Source organism: Poecilia latipinna, unplaced genomic scaffold, assembly GCF_001443285.1.
Source record: "Poecilia latipinna isolate Pla-1442-1.1 unplaced genomic scaffold, P_latipinna-1.0 Scaffold211, whole genome shotgun sequence".
Classification (NCBI taxonomy): Eukaryota; Metazoa; Chordata; class Actinopteri; order Cyprinodontiformes; family Poeciliidae; genus Poecilia; species Poecilia latipinna.
In genome coordinates this window covers 160401-176957 of record NW_015112827.1, presented here as the reverse complement: position 1 = coordinate 176957, position 16557 = coordinate 160401, and the positions used below count along the sequence as shown (strand labels likewise).

The window sequence follows — 16557 nt, the reverse complement described above, 5'->3', positions numbered from 1 at the left end:
CATGTTCACTCATGTCAAACCGGAGGCCCACGGGCCAAATCCGGCCCACTACAGGTTTTTATGTGGCCCTCTGGGCTCTAGTTTACAACCTAAATAGAACCGTAAAGATAAAGATTGCATGCTTAATTATTATTTATTGATCAGGGTTAGGGTTAGCTATTTATTAATATTTGATCATTTATTAATGTGCGGTTTTATCAGCCTCCTGCTCCACGTCCCACAGGAGTTCTGTCGGACCGAGATCTGGTCTGACCAGTGGTTTCCAACCACTGGTCCAACCACCAGTTCAAGATGCCAGTTTGAGGCGATCAAAGATGTTCTGACCCGGTCAACTCAAACCCAGTCAGCTCATATTGTTGTTGCTGTGATGACTCACCTGAGAGGAGACACACCTGTCTGAGGTGGTAAGAGGGGGGAGGAGGGGCATCATGGAGACAAAGACTGGCAGGAAGACGTCAGGACTCTCAGATGTTCCTCTCTGCTCAGATTCAGTTACAGAAAAAAAGAAACACAAAAAGATGGAAATCTGTGAGCTGAAGAGAAAAGCTTTGTGAACCGGTTCCAAAGAGCCGCAGGTCCGAACAGAACCTGACTGATTCCCGCTGGGATCCGGTTACCACTAAAATCCCCACGACCCAGAGCCACTCAGAACCAGAACCAGTTTTCCTCTGTGGAAACGTTTCCTCTGGAAAACAAGGAGAAGGAATCCACCTGCTGGCCGAGCCGGGAATCGCTCCAACCCGGAGAACCCATCAGAACCAGGGGTACTTCTGGGCTTTCATTGCACTTTAGTTTCATTTCATTGGGACTTTTTGTCTAATTCAGTGAGTTCTTTAGAGTGTGTTTGCACATTTTTATTAGTTATTATAAGTTAAATATTTAGTTTTTATTGGTCAGTGGTTTTAGTTTTTTCATATTTGGTTAATTTTTAGGTTCAGATTTTGAGGATATTTGCCTTGGTTGGTAATCAACTTTCAGCAGCAGATACCGTTTTAAAATATAGATTCAGTTATTGTTCACTATTGTGATGAACTATATTGCTGTTTTGAGACCATTTCCGGTATTATAATGGTAATTATGGCATAATAATGCAAGAACACATTCTCAAATTAATACATTTTAAATTCTAATGAACATTAAACACTGAAAGACATTTTAAATATCTAAAATAAATAAACAAAACAACAGAAACAACAAATAATATGAGTCATAAAGTCTGTAAACAAAATTATCCTTAAAAACCGAAGCCAGTTGAGACCAAAACACCAAACTGAAAACTTTTATCATCCAGTTTGTGGTAGAAAGAGAGAAAAGAGAAAAATGATAAATCATGCAAACTGAACTTATCGGGCGGTTAATTGATTTATTGATTATTGTGATAGGCTTCATCATTTCTGGCTGCACTGGAAGGAACCAAAGAAAGACAAGGAAGAAACTTAAAAAGGAAGGAATGAAGGAGGGAAGGAGCCTAGGAAAGAAGAAAGGAACAAAGCAGGAAAGGAAGGAAGTAACCTTCCTGTCATCAGGTCACCAGGTGTTAAAGGTCACAGGGTCAGCAGATGTGAGCTGGAGGTCGACCTGGTTTGAAACGGGAGTAAATTTTCTCTGCAAAGCGAAGTGCTGACGGTTTCCCAGAATCCTCCCCGTCCTCAGAAACATCCAGCTGGTTTCCTATGAGCATCTGTTTGATGTCATGCAGTGAAACTGAACCAGCAGTTTTCCTCGTTAAAGACTCACCTGTAAACTCAGGACGGTTCTTTCTGTGCTCCTGAATAACCTGTCATCTAAAACAGATTGTTGGTTCTGACTGGGTTTTTCAGGACGTTGAACCTGAAGCTGAACTCTGCCTGCAGAGGAAGCTGTGTCGATCTAAACGGTGTCAGACGCTTCTTTGCGCGTCTGAACTGGGTCAGCTCTTCTTAAAATACTCGTCGCTCCTCAGAGAAATGTTCCAGAACATCACGGATCTACGTAGCAGCAGGTTTCCTCTCCGCTTCCCACCGGCTGCAGGACAAACAGCAGAACCCTGTGAAACTTTACACGGCTCTGTTCTACCGGTCCGGTCCGGTCGGGTCTGCCTCATTCATCTGTTTAGTCATTTACATTCATCTGCAAAACTAGCTAGAATCTAAAAGTTCAAAATGTGGAAGATGTGTAGGTTGAATCTTTTATGAAATGTTATAATTTTCTGAATTGATAGAATTGCTTTGGTAAAACAAACTAAAGAAAGAAAAAGACAAAACAAAACTGCAGCATCTGCTCGTCTCCAGCTGCTGTGGAACCAACCAAACCCTTTGAGCAACCTGTTCACATTTACCATTCTGTATAGATAATATATCTTAGATATTCCTCCCTAATTACTAAGACACATGAAGTATAAGACATTGGTATAACTACAATTAATAGCAAAATATATAAACCAAAGAACAGCTAAATAAATCAAATAAACCAGGGTTTATTCTGAGTTAAGCAAGAAAAGTTTGATTCCAGTGGCTGTATAATTATTATTATTATTATTATTATTATTATTATTATTATTATTATTATTATTATTATTATTATTATTTATTTATTTATTTTTAAGATTTACAGAATATTAAAATTTCATTTTTAATACCTTTGTGAAACATTTCAACTATTGAACTTTTTTATTCCTTATTTAAATTCCATATTTGATCCGTTTCCAAAGTAAAAAATCCCTTCCGACCATTAACTTCACACTCAAAAACCAAATGTTCTGTTGATTCAAACGATAATTTTACAAAAATTATTTATTCATTTCAAGTCGAAATGACGTCATCGGATTTAAATAAACCGTAAAATAGTGACGCCTCAGCAGCCAATCAGGGAGCTCCTGCATCTACCCGTCGTCAAGGGCAACGCTGAAACGGCAGCTAACGCTAAATGTTAATTGGAAAATATTAAATAAATGCTGATTTACAAGGTCTGTGTGGGATTTAGATAATTATTTATTGTGAATTTTGACCCTCTGATATGTTTTTATTAATATTTGTCAGATACGTCGCTTTTTACGTCCTTGCGTTGCGCTTGCGCACCGAGTCCCATTCACAGAGCGGTTTACGGCAGCGGATCCGTCACAGGGCTGCTGGCCCTTTAAGGATGATGCAGCGGGACTAGCCGATGTAGGACGAGCTGACCGTCGGTGCGCCCGCCCGCCTGCCGCCGCTGCTCCGCATCATGGCCTCCGCACAGCCCGCACCGCCGAGGACCAACCGACCACCCCGCGGCCCTGCCATTCCCGCAGCGGAGACGGACGTCAAGCCGAAGCAGCGGCACCGGTAGAGGCGAGCCGCTCCGCGCCCCCCCGCCCCGGTCTCCTCCATGCCTCCGTCCAAAGCCAAGTTCAGCTATCCGATAAAGAGGGCTGCGAACCCGGGCGACGGCGGCGGCGGCGGAACCATGAGCCGGGATTATTCCCTGAACCTGTCGGTGCAGCAGGTGCTGAGCCTCTGGGTCCACGGCGCCACCCTGAAAGACTTCACAGGTAGGACCCGCGGGGAGCGGCGGGCGGCTGGCCGGAGGGGGCAGCGAGCGCCGCGGCCGCCGCCGCGAGCGGCACCGCGTCCATTTTAAAGCAGAAAATAAACCAGGGAACGGTGAGCCAGGAGGGGTCTGTGAAAACCAGGGATGCCATGAGGTATTATGGGATGTAAACCCTCCTGATCCTCCCTTTGTCTGCAGAGTCCGGCACGAACCTGAGCTCCGGGTCACATGAGGCCATTAGAGTCAAATATTTTTTTTTTATTTCGCTTTAAATCAAACGACGCAGACTCCCATCTGCATGAATCCGCCGCTGCAGAAGCATTAGTGATTTTATCTGCAGGAAGGCCGGCTCTCCATCTGCAGCGTGGAGTCATGGTTGGTGTGTCATGTAAACAGAAGATTGCAGCAGCAGAGGCGGAAATGTGCTCACACCATCTCCATCCTGAGTGGAGAAACACGCAAAGCGTGCGACGCTGACTCAGCAAGAAGCGCATCTCAGAAGTTTGCAGTCCCGCTGCGCTGCACGTATGCATGCTCCGCTCCGGCCGATCAGCCGCAGCGGCCCGCTGGTGGCAGAGATACGGCATGCGGTCAGCGGAGAAGCAGCAGCTTATTGAGATGCAAGCCTTCCTCTCAGCCACCCGGCGGCTTAAACAAATCAGTTTCCTGTTTATGAGATGTGCGGTGGAGCAGTTTCACTTCAGCAAACCATAAATAGAAGAAATTTAAATACTGAGACTTGCGGAGCTCAAACGGCCCATAACACCAGGTCCAGCAAGGTCTGCAGCTCCAGGCCTGAGGAAACATGGCGTGTTTGGAGATTTTTAGACATAAATTCTCCAAGAAAGAGAAAATAAATGGTGATTTAAGTCTATCACATGTCAAACTCGAGGCTTGGGGGCCAAATCCGGCCGGACATCAATCAGTTGCTCCAGCTTTGTGAAAATTCACACAAAATCAATGTATTCCTACACTTTTTCATGCTACTGCATTATTATGAGTTTATTGATAATTTTATGCAAAAATGGTCAAGTGTTGGATTTAAGTGACTAGCTCCCACCTGTAGGTGGCAGCATTCTCATTTTCACTCCACTGCTGCCTCAGGTTTACTTGATGTCAACCTGTAGTCCGTGACTGATGTTGAGTAACAAAAACTCACATTTACTGTCATACTTTAAGCACAAATACTGCAAAATATCTTACAAATGTTTCCAAATTAGCACCACAAAATCATGGCTTTTGATCACAAAAACAATCGTAGAACCCTGGAGGGACCGATGAAAACATGTTTAATGTCAAGAAGTTTTCACTGAATCCAGAGATTTATTTACCATATTAATATTTTAACAGTTTGTTCATCAGTTTTATCAATACATAGTTCCCATGAGTCTGAACAGGCAGTGATCTGCGGCATTGAACCGCCATCTTGGTAGGCGATCACAGCACAAAGCATAGATGAACAAAGGAAGTACTCTGACCCTCTGGACCAACGTACAAGGGAAGGACACATGAACAAAACCTCGGCTGTCGGGATCGACTCGTATGAGACGGAGAATATGGATTGTTTGTTGTTGCCATAGCAACTACCATGAGTTAGTTACAGATATCTACCAAGATGACTGTCTGCTACAAAGTTCTCTCAAGTGTGACATCACAGAAAACTGTATTTATAAAAAAATATTGTTCTAGATTTTATTCCTCATTTCTAAAAGTTAGTTTCTTTGTTTCCTCCTTTCCTTTCTTTTTCTCTGCATTGTTCCTTTATTCCTTTACTTTCCTTCTTTCTTTGATTTCCTTTCTTTGTCTTTGTTTTTTCCTTCCAGTAAAATAATAATTTTGCTCCTTGACTTTAGAAGCAGGTTAATGTTAGATGGTGATGTTTTGGTTCTGACGTGTTTTTCTTCTCCATTCTTCCTCTCCTCCTTCCTCTCCTCCTCCCTGGTCTCCCTCTGCTCCTCCAGAGATGTGGTACTGGGTCTTCCTGTGGTGTCTGTTCTCCTCGCTGTTCGTCCACGGCGCCGGCGGTCTGCTCATGTTGGTCATGCTGCAGCGCCACCGGTGGGGCCGCCTCATCACGCTGGTTCTGGTCAGCGTCGGCTTCCTGGCCTCGCTCTCTGGAGCCGTCATCACAAGTAAGTGAAGCACGGTGTGGGCAGCATGGGGCTGCGGGCTGCAGGAGGCCCTTCCTGTGTGGTTCAGTTCAGGGCCACCAGGGGGAGACAGAGGGAGATTAGTAGAGAGGAAGGAAACATCACAAAGATCCAGAAACTACTGAGTTCATGTCTGGACCTTTGACCCCGTGTTGCCATGGAGACCCGAAGACTCTAGAGTTCAGTCTAGAGAAAGATTTTAATTGTCATTTTCTAAGAGTTGGTTCCTTTGTTCCCTCCTTTCCTTTTTCATGTGTCCTTCCTTCCTTCCTCCCTCCCAGAATATTCAGCCTCTTCATTATTAATGTGCAGTGGGGGGGGGCAGTGATGAAGAGGAGGAAGATGAAGGAAATGTCAGCGTGGAGGGAAAAGGTCAGAGATCCGGGTTTCCACTTCATCCTTTAACGACTTTCAGTTTCCTGAGAACGACCTGGTTCTGATCCAAACAGAACGGTTCAGATGGCCTTCAGAACTTCAGGATTTTAAACCTTCAGGTCCAGTTTCTCCAGAACCAGAGAGTGGGCATGTCTCTCTGCTCTCTGATTGGCCAGAAAACAGGAAGTGCTGAGACAGAAACATCTTTAATTGGATTTTTTTTTTTTTTTTTTTATTTCCTTTATTTAACCAGGTAAACCCCATTGAGATCTAGATCTCATTTTCAAGGGGGTCCTGGGCAGAAGTCTGCAGTACATGGATGGAGAACCTGGTAGAATCCAGAAAGTTCTGAAGATTCCACTGGGTCAGAACCATCATGGCGCTCTGGGCTGATGGTTCTCTGAGAAAAACCCTCAAAGTTAAACTGGGATTGTTGGAAAAACTGGAAACAGGATCAGAAGTTTAACTGGGTCGGAGAAAGTCCAACTTCCTGTGAAAACCGAGTCAGATGAATCCAGCAAAGATTTTTTTTAGAAAGCAGGAAAAATAAGGATTCTGGAATAGTAATGGAAAGTTGAGTGGAAGGAAAACTAGAAAATCCTTTAAAAGCTACATTTGTTTTTATGTGAGATCATCTGCATCCTGACCGAGTTGGATCAGAACTTCCTGTGTGTGTGTGTGTGTGTGTGTGTGTGTGTGTGTGTGTGTGTGTGTGTGTGTGTGCTGCAGGCGCGGCGGTGGCCTGTGTGTACCGTGTGGCGGGGAAGGGCATGGCGCCGCTGGAGGCTCTGGTGTTCGGCGTGGGCCAGACCTCGCTCTCCATCATCATCTCCTTCTCCCGCATCCTGGCCACGCTGTGAGGACGAGGGGCGGAGCCCGGCGCCGACCCGAGGAGGAGGAGCGCTCACACTGGCTGCAGCACAGGGCGCCCCCTGCTGACTCTGGAGTGTTACTGCAGCCATCCCTGGACCAGATGGAGACTCATCAGGGAGCCGTGGTTCTGAGGTTCTGGTGCCAAAATCCAGCTGCTGCTGACTCAAAACCTCCAGATCAGAGAGGAAGAGGAGGAGGAAGAAGTTTCAGCACTTTTATGTTGAGTGAGGAAGAGGAGCAGAAACCAGCAAAGACTGGATCAGACTGAAGGTTCGTCAGCAGGAGTTCCTTCTTCTGAACCAGTTCTCCCATTCTGGTCCCGGTTCTCCCATTCTGGTCCCGGTTCTCCCATTCTGGTCCCGGTTCTTAGTCCCAGGTCATGGAGACGTGGGTGGAGATTCCTGGAGTTCAAGGACCACAGCGACCAATCAGAAACGCGTCCTGATGTGATGCAACATGACCCGGGACATTGACACGTCAGGATGTCGGCCATGTTGTGAGGGGCAAGTCTGCTGTGAAACTGGCTCTAGACGAACAGCTGAGATGATCGTCGTTTTTAGATTCAGCAGCAATGATGGTAATGAAACAAAACCTGCTCAATAAATATGAAAAATAAAAAAATATAAACTTAAAGAACCTCTGAAGACAGAAAACCAGCAGCTGTATTTCCATGTTGTTCTCCTGAAAGTATTATTTAAATGCTTAATTTGTTTAAACAGTCTATAATTTATTAATGATAATTAATAAACATTAATTATATGATCATTTTTATTGATTAAATTATCAATACTTTAATTTATTATTAATTTTAAATCCAATTGACTAAGAATACATATAAATAATTACATTAAATTACTGTTGAATTATTTTTTTTATAAATTAATAAAATTAATTTAATGAATAAATTAATTTACTAAACTAGTTATTCAACTTGTTAAATCAATAATAAAATATAAACAAATATTCAATAAATTGTTATCAGAAATCTGTAATTATCATTCAGATTGATCTGAATGATTGTCATTCCTGTGCAGCAGCCGCCTCATGATGCTGCCACCACCGTGTTTCAGTCGGCGTTCTGCTGGAGCTCAGAGTTTTTCTGAAGATTCAAACCAGAACAAATCTAAATGTTTTGGGGGGTTTTGCTCATCTATGCTACAAAGTTTCTGAAGCTTTTTTAATGTTTGTTTTTAAGTTTTATTTATTATTCATTTGAACTGTAGAGGATTTATTACTGAATGCAGAAGGAAAGATTTTTATAAATGATTAATCTTTGCAGATTTTTACTGATTTAATGTGAAACTGATGAGCTGCTGCCCACTTCCTGTCCGTCTCAGCAGAAATGCCCCTCACAATATGGCGGCGTGTCACATGACCAGAAGCTTCAACATTAAACCCATTTCTGCAATTAATAAGCAAACAGCGCCACCTGGTGGAAGCAGGAACAGATGCTGCCGCCTTAATCCAGAATCGCCAGCAGCCACAAATCGAATCAGAAGTATCCGCTTCCTAAACCTGCTCACAGTTTGAAACGTAGATATCTCCAACAGATTCCAGGTGGAGTTCCTCAGAGCCCAGCGCTCGGCCCAGAACTGGTTCTGCTTCGTGACGTTATTGGACTGTATTGGAAAACAGAATTTTAAAATCTGAATAATCTCCGGATGAAAAAGTTTTCACACCCCATGAGCTTCACTTTGTTGCATTCCAGGCACAAACTTTAATTTATTTAATGGTTTTGTTTGATAAACCTCCACAAAACGCAAACTAGAAGGAAAGTCGTCTGTTGGTTTTCATAGTGTTTTAATGAATGTAAAAATCTAAAAAGTGCGGCATGTTTTTTTTCTGTTAGGGTCTTCTGGAGGTTTTGTTCCAGAATCATTCTGAGCTTGGCTCCTCCTCGCCCCACAGCATGATGCTGCCAGCACCGTTTCTCACTATAGTCTATAATTTATTAATGATAATTAATAAACATTCATCAGTTTATGTGCAGCAGATTCTTCCGCCTGAGCTGGACTGCTGTTATTTAGGGGCATCAGAGTAAAGGGGGATGGATACACTTGATTGTCTGTGACGTTTAAGGAGCCGTTGCTGTGGAAACGTGTGAACGAATCCCAGATTTTCCAGACATCCCGTTGTTCAGGTCACCCAGGCCGTCTGAACACGGTTCTGTTTGATCCGGGCCGGTCCGGTTCCGGGTCAGAGTCGTCCCATTCGGGACCCAGAACCAGAACTTGGAAGCGGCTCTCCTCGGTTCCTGGAGGTGTTTCCCTCTGCAACTCGGTTTGTAAACTTTTATGCTAAATCTGCCTCGTTCCGGGCCGCTCTTCAGGTCACCGGGGGTCAAAGGTCACAATGCCAAAGCTTTATTCATCCCATTTCGTCTGGACTCTGCAGACAGTTCTGAGTTTAATCTGAGGAGGTTCTGCTGGCTCTGCGTAACGGACCGACCGTCAGTACCGGCTCTGAGCACTGGGGGGCAGCGTTGCCCCATAGTGCAGCAGCAGCAGCCGGTGCTGCAGCGTTCTGACCAGAACTCTCTCTGAGGACGTTCTGAATGCTGCTGCTGGTTCTGCCGACCTCTGTGGCAGGAACGGCCATGATGGAGGCACGGCTCGGGGTCAAAGGTCACCTTCAGGAGGACTTCTGCTCAAACGGACAGACAACCAGAGACAGAGATGAACAAGCCGTGTTCATACTGTAAAATATTCCCTTTTTTAATTTTATACCAGCCAGACCTCTGATATTTATAACTACTGCCTATTTATGTACAAACTGACCTCCTGTACTGTAAATACAGTCGGTTGAAATAAAAACCTTTTGCAATATGAAAGCTGTTAATAATCTGTTCTGAGTTTGATTTTTAACCTGCAGCTCCCAGAAAACATCATTTTTACAGGTAAAGTAGAAAAACAATTCCTTTAAATGTGTTTTTATAGCTCCGTTTCACAACAATCTGAAGACATTTTATAAAAACATGGAAGACGATAAATCGACTGAAACTCATCTGTTTTATTTGACCAGTGTTTGTTATGACAACTTGACATTAACCAATAAATCATTACTGTTTAAACTTTACCTTTAATAACATAAAGTTACCTAATTTTTAAAGTGCAATCAGTAATACTTTTATAACAAATTTATATCAGTAATGATTTCCTGGTTAATGTCAAGTTGTCATAACAAAGACATTTTGAATAATGTCAACTTTGTATTAAAAGTGTCATAATTTACCGAATGACGCTTTATGACAACAGTCATAAATATTCATGAAGACTTATTCATGTTCATGACAGGAGTTATGTCATGTTTATGACAGTCTTATTCACCCCCCTTCAAATAAAGTGTTACCATTTGTTTTTAAATTGTTTTTATGCCGTGCGTCCAGACTTTATTAAGTTCCAGACGGAACCTTTGTATTCATGTGTTTCTGGTACGCCTGTAAATCAGATGCACGTCTGCTAACGACGACGGTCGGACAAAAACATCAAATTCTCTCGGCCCACTGAGGTTTAATTTCTGCTTCTCTAAGTGATCTGATTGGACGCTAGGAAAGAATATTGCTCTGTTCAAGTTGGGCTAAAAGGAGTTAGCCCACCTGAGAAGGTATGCTAGGCTAAGGTAGCATCTCAGTGCTAAACATGTAGCTAATGCTAATGTTAGCATCCACAGCCCACATTTGATGATTGAAAAAATGGTTTTTGAATTGAAAATGTTGCTTGTTTTATTGATATATGATTTTCGATTTTAATTAATGAACTTGATTAAAAGCTTTATTGGAGTCCCACATTAGTGAAACTTATTTTTCCTAAATCTTTGCAGCTTAAGGAGTTTAAGGTCCTTGTAAAAGGAGGTGGCAGTGTCATGCTGTGGGGTTGAAAAAATATAATGTGGAAATATTGAAGCAACGTCTGAAGACATGAAACAGGAAGTAGATGTTTGGTGATAAATGGTCTCTTAAAGGGACAGTAACCGTCCGTGGTTCGCAGGGTAGAACATAGAGGACGTGATTCTGGACTCAAACGTCTCCCGTCTAATGTGACCTTTGGTGTCGGGCCTGAATGGACCGCCTGGGGCTTCGCTCCCGACCTCAGCCGGGGGAAAGCAGGTCGCCACTTATCAGCCTGTTTTTTGTTATTTTGTTCTTTAACAGCGAACACAGCATGTGACGGCGGCGGCTGCGGTCCAATCAGAGGCCGGGCTGAGGCGCGCTGATAAGCGGCCGGCGGCCCCGGGCCGGGCAGGAAGTGTTTCATAAGAGGCCAGAATGTGGCGGAGGAATTTCTGCGTGTTTGATGGATGTTTGCTGAGCTGAGCCGCAGAAACAAAGATGTTTTCCCTCTGATCTGAACATTAATCACAGAAACGCTGCAGCGGGTATCGACTGGGAAACCTGATTACTCAGACTGGGAATGTGGGAATTCCTTCCCAGCTCTCTGACTGGAATGTTGTTTTTCAACAGTTTTCTCACACAGGAAGAATGTTTGCTCTGCAGACACTTTCACAGCCTTTCTACCAAATTACCAGCATCAGGAAATGTTTTTAAACTCATTTCCATTTGCTCCATGTTTCTCTATGGCTGAGATGCTGAGTCACATTTCCCTCCATAAAATCTGGGAATAAATCAGTTCCGCCTCATACATGGGACCAGAAAGGGTTTGGTGAATGTAATATACATAGTTTTATTGATCCCAAAGGGAAAAGCCTGCTAGCTAAATATTTACCTTCAAATTAAATATCTAACTTGCAAAGGAGCCTTTCTCCTTCATCCCCTCCAAGCTGCCATGGTGGTTTAGTGAAAGTTGGCAGCTGAGATGTTTTCCTGTTTTCTCACCATAACAGAAGCTGGTTTCAGCTCCTGTTTCTATGAAAATACAGAAAGTTTTGTCGCGTTCCGGCGGTGATGTAAAGCCCTCCTGTCCTGCTGCCTGATCTCCTTCAGCTGCTTTCTGCTGCTGACCTGCAGTTTCAGGCCGACTCCGAGCCGCTGGCTGCTATTGTTTCCTGGACAGGAAATACTCCAGAGTTGAGCATCAGGGCAGACGAGGCGCCGACTGCATGCCTGCTCAGAAATAACAGGCCCCCCTCCAACCCCCGAAAGACCCAACAATGGCTGGCGGGCGGCCGAGCCTTTGACCCGGCGGATCGCTCCGCGGTGTCGGCCGTCTCTTTGTGCTGCAGCTGTTCTTAAAGTGCAGCCAGGACTCGGTCCGATCAGCGCCGGCCATCTGGACCGGACCGAACCAGGCCTTTGGATCAGAACCAAACCAGACCTTTGGATCAGAACCAAACCAGACCTTTGGATCAGAACCAAACCAGAACCAAACCAGGCCTTTGGGTCAGAACCAAACCAGAACCGAACCAGGCCTTTGGGTCAGAACCGAACCAGAACCAAACCAGGCCTTTGGGTCAGAACCAAACCAGAACCGAACCAGGCCTTTGGGTCAGAACCGAACCAGACCTTTGGGTCAGAACCGAACCAGAACCGAACCAGGCCTTTGGGTCAGAACCGAACCAGACCTTTGGGTTGATACTGAAACGATCCAACGTGTCGACTCAGGAGTGACAGAAAAACTCTGTTTCTTTGCCGATGTTCCTGATTTGATCTCATTTTGATCCAAACCGTCACATAATCCTCCTGATGTTTGACCCGTCCGTCTGACCAGCATGATGCTGCCACCACCATGTCTCACAGTGGGGACAGTGTGTTCAGAAGAGGGGTGGGAACATTTTATTACCTCAATTCGATTCAAAATGATTTTTCATAAAGATTTCTGCTTCATCTGTTGGTGAGGAAATGGTCCTGATGATCTGCTTTGGAGACGTTGAAGAGCCGTTTTCATCTTTAAGTTTGAAATGTTTATCTCTCCTCTTTTCATCCATTTTGCTTTTTCGAAGCGGTCGCACCTTCCTGCAGCATCTCCTCCATGAATGGCGATGTTGCATTTTCCATCCTTGAATCTTGAATCTTTGTGAAAAATTGTGGAAAATTATCTGTAATTTTTTATTACTTTGGATAAACGATTCGTCTTCATGTCACCTGTGGATACAAAACCCAGTGGAAGCAAAATATCAACATGTCTGCATGGAAGACGAACACAAACGTCCCGGCGTTCCTTGGCTGGCGTAGTAAAGCGAGTTGGCTGGGAATTTTTTACCAGCTGAAAAAATCTTCCCTGAAATGCACAAAGTTAGCATTTATCAGCTTAATTATAAATTATTAAGCTACAGAATTCATGTGTATCATGTTCTGTTGTGTTTTTCTTGAATCCTCGTTCACATTCGCTTTAAGTTGTGAACTCAGTTGCCTTTCATACTTTGCATATGATAGACATTTTTGGCCTTCTTGGTGTTCCATACAGGAGGAGCAGAAACGTCTAAGTGGAGAGTCTCATACAAAATATCAACACCATAAGTTATTGTTTGCATGAACATATGCGCTCGCATCAGTTTCACAGAAATGTGCAGCTCCTGAATGATTTGTTCAGGTTTGTTTTATTTTTTAAATTAATTTTTGACATTTTAGGTCAATTCTGAGTGAAATCCTCACTGTGGCATTCATGTCCACAGCTCCTCCTGCAGCTCCTCCATCCTCTCTCCAGGTCCAGATGACGGATTGGTCAGAATCTGGCAGATGTTGGCAAACCTTCACATCTGGATTTAACCTCAAGGAGAATCTGCTTCGTCTCATTTTGTCGCATTAAAGACGTTAAAGTTTGTAGTTGGAAGGTGAGGAATGAGAAGAAGTTCAGGCGGTGGCTGACCGTCCTCTGGATAATCCTGATGTCCTCGTCCTGATCCTGTCTGATGATGATGATGATGATGATGATGATGATGATGAGAGCAGCCTCTCTTTGCCTCCATTGTTCTCGGAGTAACAACCCGTCTCAGTTCGCTGCGGTTTGTTTCTCCTGAACTTTTGTCCCGACCTGCGGTGGTCGCGTGCGAAAACAAAGATACATAAACAACGATCAGCAGACCGGAAGGCCTTTAACCTTTGACCTCTGAAGACCAGGAAACCCTAGAAACACTGAGAATAGCAACAAAAGCCTCGGCGTGTTTACCTTCCTCTGACCTGTAATCCCAGTTTGTCCCTCAGTTTTTCTCACTCTGAAGATCTGAAACTTCTTACTGATCATCTTAAAACTATATTTTCAGCTCAGTACATCTGAATATTGAAATGTCCTGAAGCGTACTGATGGAAAGTTAAGTGGAAGGACAAAGTGGACAGACACTTGGGGTGATGGGCTGATTTTTACCTGCTGCAGTCGATCCTGCAGGAGTTTCTTCTTTGTTCATTTTAAATCAGTAAAAACCAGTAAGTCCTCCAGAGGGGGCGCTATAATCCCAATCTGAAACTTTTTGTTCTCTTTACGCATCAGATTCATCAGATTTCTAAACCATTTTACATAAAGAAACAGCACAGCGGTCTGCATTACATATTTTTTACACTGATATTTGGGTTTATGGTTTTAAACATTTAATCATAGTTTCAACCACATATTGGATGCATTTTAATAATTACTGACTAATTAAAGCGCTTTAACTATTTAAACAAGTTTCACCAAACAAACTAAATTTTTGATAATAAATAAACAGCAATAAAATAAATGAGGTAAGCCTCCGTCTGCTGGCGCAGTTGGGAAGTAGATTATGAATATTTTATAAAATGTGTTTCCAAATCAGATTTCTAGGATAGAATAAATCCTGGGTGTACTTCCCTATAAGAACCACCAGAGGGCAGCATCACACGGCTCAGTTTTCATGCCCAGGCGCTGATAAGCCTGAGAAAACGAGAATAATGGAGCTGCTGCAGTGGCCTAGTTCAAGGATTTCCAAAGTGTGGCCCCTGTGAGCCAGAAATTAAAAATGATACAGGATTTATCCTGCAGGCAAAAAATTCTTCATGACAAAAATTTTTTTAGAGAATTTCTGTTTTAATTAACCACATTTTAAATTCATCAGGAAACATTCAGCTTGGATTAACACAATCTGAAGACAGACCCACTCATTCAGTTCTCGTTGGTTTATTTCCTGGACAGAAGTAGAAAATGTACTAAATTTAGTCTCAGCATCAGAACAGAGTTTATGTTTGAAACCGGTGGCTGTATTTAGCCAAGTTTAATAAACTAAATAAAAGCTGATTGGATTGTTGTGGTTCTACTTGCTACAGAAAGTTGGTGATAGAAAGACGAATACTTTGTGTTGTACTTAATTTACCACTGAAAGAAAATTATGTCTGAAATAATTTTACCCTGATTTTCAATAAGTTTCCATCTGCATCAACCACCTGCTGCTCTACGGCTGAAACGTTTATCTTTCCTGGACTGCAGTTGGGGTCACAAGTGGCCCAAGTGCCACACTGTGGACACCCCGACTTAGCTTTAACTGTTAAAGGGAACCACTATTAGCTATAAAAATACACGTTATTTGGGATTTATTTTAGATGTAAAAACGATACAGTAACTAATAATACCGTAGGGTATTTAGTTTTTATTTCTAATAGAATATTTTCACAGGAATGTCGCCATGTCGCTGCAATGCATTCTGGGTAAATGACGTGTAATAGTCCAACTGCCTGGTTCCTCCAGCCAAAACAGTTTTGAGTAACGATATTAAACCTTTTTAATTTGAACCGGAGCGCATTGAAACCGATCGGAATATAGAAATAACAAGACGTGATGAAGATGAGGAGGAGCAAACAGAGGAAGAGGACAGAGATGGCCGTAGGAGCTGCTGCCGCTTTCAGCTTTGTAAATGAAACGATGAATGACACTTACCTCTGGTCGGTCTGCGTGATCAGGTATGTACATAGCTCTGTGTCCAGTTAGCCAACAGCGGTTTAGTGTCCGAACTTCGTTCGGTGTTGGGAGTGGTTTCACATTCAGTACCGGTGTTCTATCTCCGTTAGCATTTCCAGTAGTAATAGCTCCGTTAGCATTTCCAGCAGCATAGCTCCGTTAGCATCTCAAAGAGCGTCCAGTTCTGCCTATATCAGCATGGCATTTATTTTTAGCTCGTTAAGGTAACGATTACCTGTTAGCTTCGTTGGTTCTGCTGGTATAAATGGGTCAATGTGTTTGGTGAAGTGTCCAGGGTCCAGATCAGGTGATTCGTTGGGTTCGCTCTAACTCTGCACTGCGCTCTCCTTTCTTTCATGTAGGAAATTATCCAGATTCGCCTCAATTTTTATTTTTTTAAATTACAGCCGATATTGACACAGTGTGGCATTATCTAAAATGACACCAGTCAAACGCAATATGATCAACAACTACTGGGGCAAAGTTAGCCTTCCTGTGTTTACTCTGTAGACTCCAGTACAGAATGGACCTGATGACGTCATCAACCCAACAGTGGAAAAAATGGCGCCCTCCATGGGTGAAAAATATAACAAAAGATGTACATTTTTGAAATAATTATGAGTTTTGGCTTATCCAAAACAGCAACATCTTATCAAGATAGGAAAATTGCAGCATATTTAGGTCAACATGTTCAACTAGTCCTGGATCCTTTAAGATGTTTTCATTTTATTTTGACTCTAAAAATTCAGGTCATCATGAAAATCATCAGTTTTTCTCTCAAGCTTCAGTTTCCTTCTCTCAGCCGGAAACGACTCGGCGTGTTTCCCAACAAAGAGGGAATCCTTGCTCCCTCCATC

General features: G+C 43.2%; 1 protein-coding gene across 2 annotated transcripts; it reads left to right on the top strand.

The window, feature by feature from the left end:
* Positions 1-2671: 2671 nt before the first annotated feature.
* On the top strand, positions 2672-7555 carry tmem170b (transmembrane protein 170B). 2 transcript variants are annotated; one of them, XM_015031558.1, is made up of 4 exons: positions 2672-3505; positions 5466-5636; positions 6759-6929; positions 7084-7555. In XM_015031558.1, the coding sequence occupies exons 1-3, from the start codon at positions 3343-3345 to the stop codon at positions 6887-6889; spliced, it is 465 nt and encodes a 154-aa protein (XP_014887044.1). In that variant the 5' UTR covers positions 2672-3342; the 3' UTR covers positions 6890-6929; positions 7084-7555. The 2 variants fall into 2 exon arrangements, with proteins under 2 accessions (XP_014887044.1, XP_014887043.1); XM_015031557.1 differs by having other exon boundaries at positions 2675-3505; positions 6759-7555.
* The last annotated feature ends 9002 nt before the right edge of the window (positions 7556-16557 follow it).

Coding starts and splice junctions, on each gene's coding strand:
- tmem170b (XM_015031558.1), top strand. CDS start 3,343: ATGCCTCCGTCCAAAGCCAAGTTCAGCTATCCGATAAAGAGGGCTGCG. Junction 3,506..5,465: donor CACCCTGAAAGACTTCACAG/GTAGGACCCGCG, acceptor CTGCTCCTCCAG/AGATGTGGTACTGGGTCTTC. Junction 5,637..6,758: donor CTCTGGAGCCGTCATCACAA/GTAAGTGAAGCA, acceptor TGTGTGCTGCAG/GCGCGGCGGTGGCCTGTGTG.